This window comes from Equus caballus, chromosome 16, assembly GCF_041296265.1.
Source record: "Equus caballus isolate H_3958 breed thoroughbred chromosome 16, TB-T2T, whole genome shotgun sequence".
In the NCBI taxonomy this organism is placed as follows: Eukaryota; Metazoa; Chordata; class Mammalia; order Perissodactyla; family Equidae; genus Equus; species Equus caballus.
Genome location: NC_091699.1, coordinates 36,917,833 through 36,932,038, shown reverse-complemented (window position 1 = coordinate 36,932,038; position 14,206 = coordinate 36,917,833). Strand labels below are relative to the sequence as shown.

The window sequence follows — 14,206 nt, the reverse complement described above, 5'->3', positions numbered from 1 at the left end:
TGACAGCTTAGGTAAGGGCTCAGGCTATGGAACCAGACTGAACAGAGCTTGAAACCCAGGTCTACTATTTACCAAGTCATGTGACCTCGAATAAGGTTCCGATCCTTGCTGAACCTCAGTTTTCACATCTTTAATATGGGTATAACAATAGCACCTTCCTCTCCGACTCAGAGAATCAATACACATCAAGCCCTTTACACAGCTCCTAACACATCATAAGCATTCAATAAAAGTCAGATATTCAAAATGAAATAGTGTTTCCAGGGCCGCTAGTGGTTCTGGTGGCCTACTGGTTAACTTCAGCATGCTCCACTTTGGCTGTCCGGGTTCAGTTCCTGGGTGCAGACCTATACCACTTGTCAGTGGCCATCCTGTGATGGCAGCTCACAAACAAAATAGAGGAAGTTTGGCACAGATGTTATCTCAGGCAAGTCTTCCTCAGCAAAAGAGAGAAAGATTGGCAACAGATGTTAGCTCAGGGTTTATTTTCCGTAGCAAAAAAAGAAATAGTGGTTCCAAATGAAAAAGTGGAAGAGGCTTCAATATTTAAGTGAAAAGAGACCTTTCATATAGTGAAGAATTTTTCTGAAATTGAGATTTTTCTTGTTTTTCTATCCAGTCTATCAACTCATTTGTTTCGACTTTCCTTCAGGTCTTTGGATTCTTGAACTTTATCCTCTGGGCTGGAAACATCTGGTTTGTTTTCAAGGAGACCGGCTGGCACTCTTCAGGACAGAGATATCTTTCAGACTCGATGGAGAAGCACTCAAGCAGCTATAACCAAGGCGGCTACAACCAAGAGAGCTATGGGTCGAGCGGTGGGTACAACCAGCAGGCGAGTTTGGGGCCGTCTTCAGACGAGTTTGGCCAACAGCCCAGTGGCCCTGCCTCCTTTACCAATCAGATTTAACAGGGCAGTATTCACATTCTTCTGGAGATAGCTTCACCACTTTCCATTTCAGTGGCAGAAGAATTTTTTAAGTTTCAGTCAATTATTAATGCAGAGAGGGTTGAATGTAAATCAGACATCTGTAGTCCTCATTAAGGCAGAAATGCCTGGGTCGTGATAAATGGTACTTAGAGACGAGATGACTTGAGGAGATATATTATTCATCATAGATGGCTAATTGGAGGGTACCTTGTTATATACACAAATACTTTTATGGTCATTTTGTATGTGTGTTAAGACAGTAGAAGCATTTTGTAGCTTAAAGTCTCTAGTATGTATATGCATAAAGTAAATTAAATAGCATCGAGTTTTCCTATGCGTTTTGATGTGAAAGACGTTTAAATGATTTCTGTAAGACAATTTGGTGTATCACAACGTGCATGTATTATTATTTTTCAGTTGCAGGCCCTATAGGATTGTGAGTCTCCAAGTATTTGTTTCAGACAATTGCTCTGCTTTTTTTTTTAATTTGATGACTCAGTACTCATGATTAAGTGCATGAATAAGCATTTTCTCACAAAAAGAACATTTGAACTGTATTTATGAAAATTTTCCAGTTTGCACCATGGATTTGTTAAATGGATGTTTAAAGAAATATATTCACAACTTTGTATATTTGCAAATTTGTGTCTCTGGCTTTACCCAATTCTGAATGCATTGTGACTAAGGTTTGGGCTTTTTTTCCCCTATTGGTAGATATTCAGTGTTATGTATGGTAAACGCCCAATATTTATTCTATTTATTTAGCTAAATATTTACTTCTGGTAATTTTCTATGGTGTTTTGTGGCTCTTATCCTATGGATCATGAACAACAGGCCCAATAACTGTTTGTGTTTATGGAGTGTTGTTTTCTTAGAATAATGGAGATGCAGATATCAGACACCATAGTTAAGAAGCTATTCACTGACATATTAATTTATAAAGGATATTCTGTAGAACCTACACCACCAGCTAAACTTTTAAATCCTATTTATTTGTAGATTTAATATATTCCTTGATCTAATTATTAAAAATTCTCAAGTCTCAGCTCAACTTACTAATTACTAATTCTGATTTGAATGTTACCCATAAATTAAAAATGACTTCCATGAGGCACTCTATATCCCAAAGAGGAGTCTCATGAAATATTCCCTAGAATGTATTCATTATCAAGAAAATGCCAATCTTCACCTCTTTGTTTTAACTCAATTGAAACCCCAGGGCCCAACAGTGAGGGCAAGCTGAGCATCTGTATTTCCAGATAAAGTCGTTATCGATGTGTAAACTCATTTTGTGATCTGTGATGTTGGAAATGTTTTAGCACAAAACAGCCTTGTGACTTAGATGATATCTGTAACCAGTTTCTGGATCCTGTTGGATAAATCTGTATTGTGATATCTATTTGACCTTAATAAAGTTATTGCATACAATGCCAGCTGGATAATGGAGAATTACGATAGAACCTGGTTAGCTTCAAAAATGAAAGAGCAAGGAGTAAATGTGTAGTGTTTTCAGTCTCTCACCCTGTCCTTGTTTCATGAGCCCAGGGTTGTTAATTCATTGATTCCACCATCCTAGGACCTCCTATGAACCCATTGCCATGCAAGGTACTGGGGATGCCTTGGGAAGCAGAAGCAGAAACACGCTGTACCTCCAGAAGATTACACTCTATTAGGGGATACAGTCATTAAAATAATCACACCACAGCTGTGCTGTGTGCAACAAAGAGAGGCACAGGATTCCATGAGAACATTTATCAAGGGACTTGAGCTAGTTAAGGAGATGTCGGGGAGCTTCAGACCTGAAGACTGCACAGGGTTTCACAAGGACTGGGGGAGGGGGAGTGTCCCAGGCAGAGAGCAGCCTTGCCAAACTCTCAGCTGGTAGGAGGCAGGATGGATATGTAGGGTTGCTAGGATGCAGTGAGTGAGGGGGGCTTTGTGGGAGTGCGGCCGCTGATGGGAGCACTGGTGAAACCCTGCTTGGAGGCCTTGATCGGGAATTCTGTCTTTATCCTAAAGAAGCTAAGGAAAAGCCCTGAAAGATCTTAAGCAGAGGAGGGACACAATGAAATCAGCATTTTGAAAAGATCTCAGTGGCTGCAGGGTGGAGAGTGGATTGAAGGAGGAAAAAAGTAAAGGATATCCTGGGAAGAGGAAAAAGCCTTGATTCCCGACACCCGGTAGGCAGCGGGCTGGGAGTGGGAGGAGGGGAACTGACATGAGTTCTCCCCCATCCACCCTCAGTTCCTGGGAGAGTGGCTGGGTTTGACTGCTTCCTCCAGCGCTGCCCAGGAGGAGAGAGGGGCCTCTGTTATGAACTCTCCGAAGCGGAGAAATCCTCGTAACCAGCAGTTCTTTTTACCAGACTTAGCAGTTCCAAAGTACACCGAGGCTCTGATAAACGGAAAGCACTCCCTGCCCTGATCGAGATAGAGACATGTTTCCACAGTCCGCCGCAGATCCCCAATAAAATGCTGCTGTAATCCAACAGGGATTTCGCTAAGCTGGTTTTATTCCTTCTGGTTTCAAGAAAAGAGCAGAGGTGGGGCCTTTTAAAAGGGGAGTCATCAGTGTAGCAGGAGAGTCTGGGTCTATGTGTCCAATAGACCAAATTTGGAATTGCAGCTTCACTGCTCGTTAGCTGTATTCAGGTTGTGACTTCAGCTTCCTGGGCCTTCATTCCTTGGGAGGAAATAAAGCATACGGGTAAAATGAGTGGGCTCTGAGATCTCACCGCCCAGCTTAGAATCCCTGTGCTGCCATTTACTTGACTCTCCTTCTCTTTCTTCCCCAATCCCTTCTCCAAAGCCCTGGGACTTTTCTGAAGCCACAGCTTGAAGGCCAGGGCAGCCTGAAAATGTAAGGGAGTTAACACCCTGGGGACCACCTTCAATCATTGGCGGATGTGGGCAGGTCAATAAATGCCATTGGCAAGATGCTTAACTTCTCGTTCACTCAGTGGCCCCACTTCTACAATGGGGATAATGGTAATATCTGCCTCATAGGACTGATACCGGGATGAAAAAGGTAAGCCATGTAAAGGCATCAGAACAGCTTCTGACACACAGTAGGCACTGTCTGAGTTTGGGTTCCCTGGAAAGCAGGGGAAGGTGACTCCAGGAGGCAGGAGGGAGGGAAGGGGAAAGTAAGACAGGGAAGGAGGAAACTCTGATGAAAGGGGGCATTAGCAGGGTTGTCGGTGGAGGCAGTAGGACCTCAGTTCCATCAGGATCTCTGAGTGGTGTTCAGAATGGTTCCAGGCATTCTCTATCAAGAGACAGGGGCTGCAGTATTTATCTACCAGCTCCCAGCGCCTACTGGTTGAGAGTTGCCCACAGGGGTGGTAATTTTCCCTCACTTCCAGATTGCACTTGCCTGTAGACTCAGCATGCTCCTGTGACTTCAGAGAAATAAGCCTTGAGTCCTGACAACTTTGAGGCAGTGGGCTGGGGGTGGGAGGAGAGGAACTGGCCTGAGTGCTGTCACCACCCTCCCCTCCCCCATTCCTGGGGACAGTGGCCTTGAGGGAGGATAAAGGGGGAGCCCTGGAAGGTACATGCATAAAGGGGGTCACTGTCAAAATGAGCAGGAACTATCCTTCACAGCTGTGGCTGAAATTAGAAGTTGGCCATGGGAAGCAACATAGGGCATCAAAATCACCATCTACAGGAATCAATGAACGTTACTATTATCACTTAGTCTGTAAAATGGGGATGGAGATAATCCCATCTCATAGGATAGTGACCTGGTTATGTGTGGAAAAGGTTGATGAACCAAACAGCACTCTACAAATGTTAGTTGGCTATTGAATGATGAGATATAAATCTACTCCACCCTTACATAAGCCTCAGTTGTTATAAGTCAAACTTCGAATTGTACTGAGGTGAGCAAAATACAGCTCCTGGCATCTTAGAGCTTACACTCAAGTTTGAAAGACTCAAATAATAGAGGAGTAAGCAAACCAAATACGTTAGAATAAATTATGATTAATGCTAGAGGAAAAGAAACGAGGCACAAAGGTGGGGAGAAGTGGAAGAGAGTGATCAGCAAAACCTCTCTGAGAAGGTGACATGGAAGCTGAGACATGCAGAATAGGGAGTCAGTCACGGGGAGATGTTAGGTAGAGAAGAGAGCACATCCAGGACCCAAGGTGGGAGAGCGCCCAGTGCCTTAGAAGGATGGGGAACAGCAAGGCTAGTGGGACCGGGACACAGAAGTGCAGAGTCAGGAGCTGGGGCTTCAGGGTTTGGAGGAGGCAGATCATGGAGGGTCTTGTAGGACCTAGGAAGCAGGTTGCATTCCAAGTGAAGTGGGAAGCCACTAGGCGGGTACACAGGGCAACGACATGATTCCAGGTTCGATTTGAAAAGATCCTCTATCAGTTTCCTGGTTTTGTTATTGTACTAGAGTTATGTAAGATGTCAGCATCGGTGAAAGCCGAGTAAAGCGTTTGTGGGACTGTGTGTACTATTTTTGCAATTTCCTCTAAATGGGGATGCTGAGCATGGGTTAATTAATTCACTAATTCATTCAACAGCTATTTATTGAGTACCCACATGTGCCAAGCTCTGTTCTAGGTTTCTGGGATTCAAATTTGAAGGAGATAGACATTCCCCCTGTGCTCATGGAGTTTATAGCCCGGTTCTGGGCCGAGAGGGCATGTATAACTAAAGAAATCAGATAAATTCAAATCAACATAAATGCCAAGGAGGAAGTAGAACCGGATGACATGAAGGAGAGCAATAGAGTTGGAGGAGGATGGACACAGTATTAGATGCCAGGAGCCCTGGAATGAGAACATGGAAGCCTGAGTTAGGATCGCGGTTCCATCAAGGTTCAGCAACAGCTTAGGCTGGTTCTCAGGACTTAAGTATTGGTGTGGAGAAATCTTCAATCTTGGCAGAAGAGTAAAAAGTCTTCACTTACATAGAGCACTTGTAGTTTGGTGTTCAAAGGTCGTAACACCTAGGATTTCATTTGATCCTCTCAACAACCCAGTGAAAATGTGGATGCCATTGTCCCCATTTGAAAGGGAGTGTCCTAAATTGAGTTCCCGCAGAATTAGACTCTGAGACTAGAATTCAAGTTCAAGTAGGGGATGGGGAAGTGAACCAAGGAAGGGAGACAAGCCAATAAATCTTGCATCATGGAGAAGGCTATAGCTGTGGGCAACTGGGGCTCACGCCCCCAGGGAACAGAGCAGAACACCTCTCACAGTTAGCCCAACCAAGGGGCAAAGAGCTGTGGTATTGACCCACCGACTCCCGTCTGTCACTGAACAGCTACTTTGGGAGAGAGATGATTCCCCAGCACTTTCAGCCCACCCTGTTCATGGGCCTAGTGGCTATAGCAGATGGAGAAAGCTTTGGACAGCATAGCAGGTGCTGGCAGTTGGGAGTCATTAGCTCACCATACATGCAATGGTGAATTCCAGAGGATACAAACAGGCCACTGACAGTGTCTGCCACACTGAGATTTAGTTAGGTTAAGTAGCTCCACCAACTTAACACCAGGAAAGAGACTAGAACAAGTCCCTTTCCTTTTAGTCCTAAGAGATTTTTTTCCCATTGACTCCCCAGGCTACCCAGGATATAAATACGATTTTAACCTCAATATGCCATGGGATTTTATCTAGCTGTCCAAAGAAAACAATTTTTAATAACAACTAGAAATTTTAATAACAGGTTGGAAAACCAAAGTTCAGAGCATTTACATAATGACAAAATCCTTGCGATCACCTTTGCTAATAAAAATAGTTCTTAATTGCTACTATCTACGGAGCATCTACTCTGCACAGAGAACTATGCTATACACTTTATATCCTTTTTCCTATTTAATGCTCACAAGAAATGCGAGATAAAAATACTATTTTCATACCCATTGAGCAGATGAGAAAACTGAGATTCGTAAAGATTAGGTAAGCTGTTAGCTCAAGATTACTGAGCTGGAAGTGGGCAGACCCCAAATTCAAATCCAGGTCTCTCTGTGTCCAAAACTCCTTGGTCTAAACCACCTTGCTAGAGCCCAACAGCGCTGCCCCGCTGTTCTACTGCATTTTCAGCCAGAAGTGCTTTGTCTGTTCCACTGGGGCGGATTTCACAAAGACCTGGTTCATCAGGTGCTTCAGCTGACCTTCCACGGGGATGCTGAGTCCCTGAGAGTTAGAAGGCTAGCTTTTGTCAGAATCATTTGTCAATGTGAATAAAATGAGACCCAATTCACCGAATAAGTTACTTAAGTCATGAAGACTGCTAAAAGTCCAGGTGAACTAAGGATGATTTCTTAACAGGCGTCACTTCGAGCCTGAGGCATTGCTGGGTTTTAGGCCTCAGCTGAATGCTCTTCAGAACCTCTTGGCGACAAGTCCTTCCAAGAATGGCCCTGGCTCCTCCAGTGCCCCCTGAACTCCCATGAACAATGCACACTAGACATAAAAAGCCAAGATGAGGATAGAGAGGGACTTCCTGGAAGTCCTGTTTCTGAAGAAAGTACTTTGTGTAGTTGAGTCTTTCCATTAAAGGAGCAGGTCCCCTGGTTTATTGAACAAAACACTTGAAGGAGGTTGTAATAAGTCTAAGAGGTTTCCTGGTGGCTCAGAAAGGGGTTGCCTTTGAGCCTCGGCTATTGTATTCATATTTTGATTGCCTGACCTCTAGTAGCTTAAGAGAGTCTGACTGGCTTGTGCTGTGAACGAGACTCACTGGCTCATAGGAACGTCAAGTCATCTTGCTACTTACTAGAAGCCTAGAAGCAGTCTCGCGTGACATGTTACTTGCTTTCATGCCACTTCGGTGAACACAAGAAAAACAAAATACAAACTCAAATAGTTTTTCTTACTTCAAATATTTTCCCCTGCTTTCCTGTGAACTGACATTTCTCCTGGATGTTTTCTCCTCTGATCTCCTCAGACAGTCGAGTCTATTCTGAATGATCTCCACTGTCATATTGATTCCAGAATTTGATACATTCCGTAGCTTACACATTGCCCTCAGCTTTGCTGCCCTTTTTACAAATCCTTTATTAATCTTGCTCTCTTGAAGCTCCCAGACCTTCTTTTAAAATTTCACTTTTAGTAACGATATATGTTTCCACAGAACTTAGCAGCGTAGCGCCACGTGCACTCATGAGGAACTCATTTTTCAACACAAACAATTCGTTAAATGAGACCTGAGGTCCAGATCTACGACTTGGGAGCTGAGCGCTAGGCTGCATCGTTAGGCATTGGTAGATGTTGTCATTAGCTTTATCAACATAAATTGATCACGTAAATTCCTAGTAGGAGAGAGTAAGCATCGGCTTGTAGTCAGACAGACTTGGATTCAAATCTTGACTCCATCGTTGGAACCAGGCTGTGTGATCCTGAGAAAGTGCTTCAACATTTCTGAGCCTCAACGCCTCATCCATGTAATGGGAGATAATGATATCTACATCCACTAGTTTTCTCTGACTGCTGAAAAAAATTACCACAAACAGTGTCTTAAGCAACAGAAATGTATCATCTTATGTGTATTATTGTAAGAGAGAAGACGACCACAGGTGTCACTGGGTTAAACCAAGGAGTTGGCAGGGCTGTGTGCCCTTCCAGAGGCTCTAGGGGAGAATCCGTTTGCTTGTCATTCCCAGCTTTTAGAAGCCCCCTGTATTCCTTGGCTCATGGCCTTCTTTCTCCGTCTTCAAAGCCAGCAACAGCAAGTCAAGTTCTTCTCACAGCGCATCTCCCTGACCTCCTCTTCTGCCTCTCTCTTCCACTTTTAAAGACCTTTGTGAGCACATTGGGCCAATCTGGATAATCCAGAGTCATCTTCTGACGTTCGGGTTAAGCGATTAGCAATCTTACTTCCGTCAGTATTCTTAGTTCCCTTTTGCCATATAACGTAACATCTCCTTGGTTATGGGGATTAGGATGCTGGCATTAGTGGGGAGGGGGTGCATTATTCTGCCTACCATACTATCCTATCAGAAAAGGATAAAACGATATACCTATACCTAAATTTCTTAGCAGATTTGCCTAGTCAGAGTGCTGAGTAGCTGGAAATGATTAAAACTGATAGCTATTAGCAAATGACCCAGCCTATAGAACTAACGTGTGGCAACTGATGGCTTTTCAATGATCGTATATTGAGATACCAACTTTGACCATGCTTCCAGTCAGGTAGCCAATGTTTACCACATTCTCTGCTCAAGTGCTCTAGTAAATTAAGATGCACTGTTTACAGATGGGATCCTTGAGGTACCAAACATTCATTCAGTCCAGCATAAGGCTGGACAAACAACAGGGTCAACACAATTCTTGCCTCAATGTTCTTACAGTCCAATGGAAGAGATTACGTATAGACCTGAAATTACATTATGTGTTCATTTGTTTACTCATCCTTTATATATCTCCCACTCAAATATAAATTCCATGAAGGGCTGGGACTTTACTAGACTGTGCACTCCTGCATCCTCAGTGCCTGGAATATACTAGAATATACTAGATACTCAATAAACAATGTGATGCATTATACAAGTTATTATATTAGAGGTTGTTAATAAAAGATGCAAATTGTCATAATATAGGTGATGTAACATATTGACTAGGCAGAGGAGGAAAGAGCATCATAACTCTCCTTTGGAAAGTTTCCAACATCTTTACAAATATTTCACAGTGTGCCCATATGGTGCAGGTGGGCACTGTGGGGCTTGCACATCTTGGCCCTCATTGACTCATCTCCAGTGGACTCTTTCTCGTTACCCCGTTTGCAAACTGCACCATTCACAGGTCATAATACAGGTATCACCTGAAGCCCATACCTGTGCATCACGTTAAGGTGCATCCGTTGTATCCACCCTCCCCCTCTGTACCCCTAGTCCCCCTAATAAGTAATAAACAAGCTAACTTTGTATATTTGATACACCATGAAGGATGTAAAAAAGAGTGACAGAATAGAGGATGGTTGGAGAGGTGAGCATTATACAGAAGCTACAAATGATCACACAAGGCCCAGCCTAATCGCTAGGGTCATCTCTTCATAGCACAAACATTCTTAACAACGGATACATTTTGAACATGCCCCAGGACACATAGAGCACTAAATTCAAAATTTCACATGCAAGCCTTACCTTTACCACATGGGACACACTCTGTTTTCTACTAGATTCAATTTTGTTTCATTCCATTATATTTCATTTGTTTTTTAATGCTGCTCTCCACTCTCTCCATTGACTCACGTGCACTAAGGGGTCACTCAGGGTTGCATCCAGATCATTATGGGGCCCAGTTCTCCATGACACACACACAGTGTTTTGACACCAGATCAGAGGTGTGGTTTAGCAAATAGGAGCAAAGTTTAGAATCTAAAAGAATAGTCTTACCAGTTCTCTCTGCCGTCACTCCTTTTTTCCCAAAAAATGTACTGCTGAGTCCAGCAGAGTCTTCATTGTTGGGAAACAGAGAATAAATGGGAAATGTGTTTCGTTGTAATGACCCCAGAAGGGATTTCTAGTTTCCAGGAGAGACGAAGGCAGGGCTAGCTACCTTCTAACAAGGGGTTAAAGAACTCTCTAAAAATCTATTTCTCTCTTCCCATTTGGAGTTGTTTGTGGGAAAGAAAGAATCCCGAAATCCTCTTGGGTGGAAAAGGGAAGGAGAGGCTGTCTACTGAGCCACTGAAGCCAGGCAGCAAATTGCCCCCCAGAGGTAAGAAACGGCCACCCTCTTCCAGTCAGGGACTTCCCGGGGACTCGGAGGCCTCATTAGTGCTCCTGAACCACAGCCAGCCAGGGATAAACGAGGGGGGCTCGGCAGGCACTCCCTTGTGGGGCCTCTCCCTCCTCCGCAACATGGTTATTTGTTTTGGCAACTCGGGGCCCGTTCTTTACTTTCTCCTCATTTTTTGTAGAAAGTCTTATAATCAGAGGTCTCCTACTTCTGACCCTCCTGGACTGTACGCTTAGAAGCAACCATTCTTCTCAAGTTCATATAGATCCTTCCAGAGATGATCCCTGAAGATGTAAGTGCACATACAATTCATTCATTCTAAGCGGGGCAAGTATTGCCCCCAAAGGAGTGAAAATTGGTTTGGGGGAGAAGGAGGGCAGAAAAGTCCTACTCAGTGTATAAAGCACAGATAATACAGTACATAAACAGATATGCTGTATATCTGTGCTATTAATATTTCATTGAGGGGCCATTAGGAGACAAGCGTCTAAAAAAGTTTCCTTAGAGATGATGTTAATGAAAAATAAGGTTGAGAAATGCTGGTATAATCCCACTTTTTTTATGTACGTAAAAGGTAGCACACTGTCCTGGTACATCCTTTTCTAGGAGGCAGCATGTGATAGGCTGAGAGCTTGGTCTTGGGTTTCAAATCATGGTTTGAATCCTGGCTCTACCACTTACTAGTTGTGGGAAGTCGACCAGGTTTCTTAATATGCCCCTGCTTTTGTTTTCTCATCTATAAAATGGTGGTAATACTAGTAGCTACCTCATAGGATGACTGTGAATAGTAATGCATTAACGCATGTAGCACACTTAAAATAGTGCCTGGCGTGTGGGAGACACTCTATAGGTGCTTACGACATCATGATTTTTCCACTTAATTGTATATCTTAGAGATTGCTCTATATTCCTTTTAATGGCTGCATAGTATTCCCTTGTGGGACTGTACCATAATTTATTTAGACCAGGAGTGAGCAAAGGACAGCCCACAAGCCAAAAACAGTCAGCCACCTAGTTTTGTAAATCAAGTTTTTTTGAAACACAGCCATGGCCCTTCATTTGCATGTCATCTATGGCTGCTTTCACACTACAACAATGGAGACCATGTGGCCCAAAAAGCCTAAAATATTTGCTCTCTGACCCTTTATATAGAAAATTTTATAGAAAAATTTTAATGACCCCTGATTTAGTCCATCCACTGTTGAGGGACACAGAGACTGTCAGATCAACCTTCTGCTACAACAAACATCACGGCAATGAATATTCCTTAACACTCATCTTTGAGCACATTAGCAAATTTGTCTAAAAGATAAATTCCTGGGAGTGGTCACAAGATATGTGTAGTCTTAATTTTCATAGATATTGCCAGTTCCTTCCCTAGAGACTATATCAATTATACTCTCACCAACAGTGTACAGGAGTATCTCTTCCCCTCCCCCTGCTCACCGAATTAGGATATTATCTAATTTTTAGTTTTTGCCAATCTGATAGGTAAAAGAAAAAAATTGTAGCCTTGTGGTTTAAGCGTATTTATTTTATGCTAAGATTGAGATTTTTTAAATTTTCTTAATGAATGCCTTTCTAAAACTAAACAAATCCAACAATAGCTGGCAGATAATGTGAGCTTTATCTTTGTAACAACTCATGTGAGCTGGGTAGCATTATCCCTATTTTACAGATGAGGAAACCGAGGCACAGAGAAGTTAAGTAAACTTAGGAAAGATCAAAGGCATAGGAGTACTGTGGTTAAGAAACCTGACCTCAGAGTTGGATTGTCGGGGTTTGAACCACAACTCCACTACAGTTATTAGCTGTCTGACCTTGGGAAAGTAATTTAACTCCTCCCTGCCCTCTGTTTCCTTTTTTTTGTTTGTTTTTTAGTGAGAATAACAATAGAACTCATCTCACAGTATGATAATAGGAAATAAATGAGGACTCTGATGCTATTGGTTTTAAGCGGCGAAGCCACAGTGTGAATCCAGATTTTTCTGATCTGGAATAGAAACTCAAGTAGTTAGAAGCAGAAACTCAAATAGCTGTTTCCTCCAGTGACAATGTTTGATTTCTAAGCATTTATATTTGTGCTAGATGAATCGTTATGCCTTTCCTTATTCTTGGAGGCTTTTCAGAAGACTACCAACTCTATCCATTGCTACAAACATCCGAGTACAGAGCCACGGCCCCCAACCTTGAGCATGTCTCAACTTGCTTAGTCACAATTGGTTGGAAATTCCAGAACATGCAACCATTCAGGGTAAAGACTGCCAAAGAAAGATGAAAACTATTTAATCCTTCAAGTGTTTCAGATCATTTCCATCTGAAATAACACAGACAGTACAGAATTAGCTTTGGAAAGACACATAAAATAGATTTTTTCAATGTTTTGTATCTACACATAAAAATACTGCCTCAGTTCATTTTTTGAACAAAGCTGGCTCTCCTCACAGAACAGCATCTCAGCCGGTTAAATAATCACCTAAAATCTAGTGCAGCACTGTCCAATAGAAATTTCTATAATGATAAAGACATTCAGTATCTATAATGTCCAAATTGGTAGCCACTAGCCACCTGTGACTATTAAGCGCTAGAAATGTGACCAGTATGACTAAGAAACTGAATTTTTTACTTTTAGTTAATTTTAGTTCATTTAAATTGAAATATAAATAGCCACATGTGGCTAGTGGCCACCATGTTGGGCAGTGGAGCTCCAATGGATCACCCTAGATTTTGTGCACATTTTCAAGAGTTGAGAAAGAGCACCACTGAGTACACGGTAGGTATTCACTTAACACCTGGGGAAATAAACTGCTGGACTCTGATGCCCCTGAAAGTGTTACCTGGTAATCCAGTAGCTTAGTTCATGAGTTCAACTGGGCTGTAACTAGTTCTACAACGCCCAGCAGAGGAAACAGAACAGAATCAAAGCAGCCCCTTTATCAATAGTACATAGGTTGCAATCATCAGCCCGTGGTCTCACCCAGCTCACAGAAGTGTTTCATTTGGCCCACACCATATTTTACAATTACTTTGAATTAATGGTCAACACTTAAAATTCAAGAGATTTTGCATTTCAGCCTTTAGAAAAGTCAGAATTCCTGAATTTCCCCCTCGTGGTGGTTGGCTGGAGCTTGGAAGCTTCTGCTCCCTTTAGAGGAGCTCCAAGTTGCATGCTCTTGGTTGACAAACTCCCCACCATTCCCTATCGTCTTCCCTCCAGCTCCCTTCACTCATTCACCCAACACCTGCCTGGCCACAGCAACCATGTGAGCTTGTAATAACTACTCTGGGGCTTTGGTTCATCTCCAGCCATTTCCCTGGGACTTTCTCAGATGTGTGTGCGCGCACACACACACACGTACACACTCACCTACAGCTTATCTAGGTGCCTTGTGCCAATCATACCCTCCACTTCCGTACCTCTATACCTTTGCAAATACTGTTCCTCTTATTTGGAATGCCTTTCTCTGTCTGGTTAACCCTGACTCCTCTTTTGAGATCCAAACGAAAGAGTACCTCTTCCACAAAGCCACCTGGACCTCCCCAGGCAGAGCGAGCTGCTTGTCCTTTTGAATGAA

The 14,206-nt window shown here is 42.9% G+C and overlaps 1 protein-coding gene across 2 annotated transcripts in view; it reads left to right on the top strand.

The window, feature by feature from the left end:
* Window positions 1-2,359, top strand: part of SYNPR (synaptoporin) — a 294,799-nt gene extending 292,440 nt beyond the window's left edge. For both annotated transcript variants that reach the window (XM_005600497.4, XM_001488317.6), the window contains one exon: window positions 653-2,359. In XM_005600497.4, the coding sequence (XP_005600554.2) occupies window positions 653-910 (258 nt within the window). In that variant the 3' untranslated portion in view covers window positions 911-2,359. The remainder of the gene's footprint in view (window positions 1-652) is intronic.
* The last annotated feature ends 11,847 nt before the right edge of the window (window positions 2,360-14,206 follow it).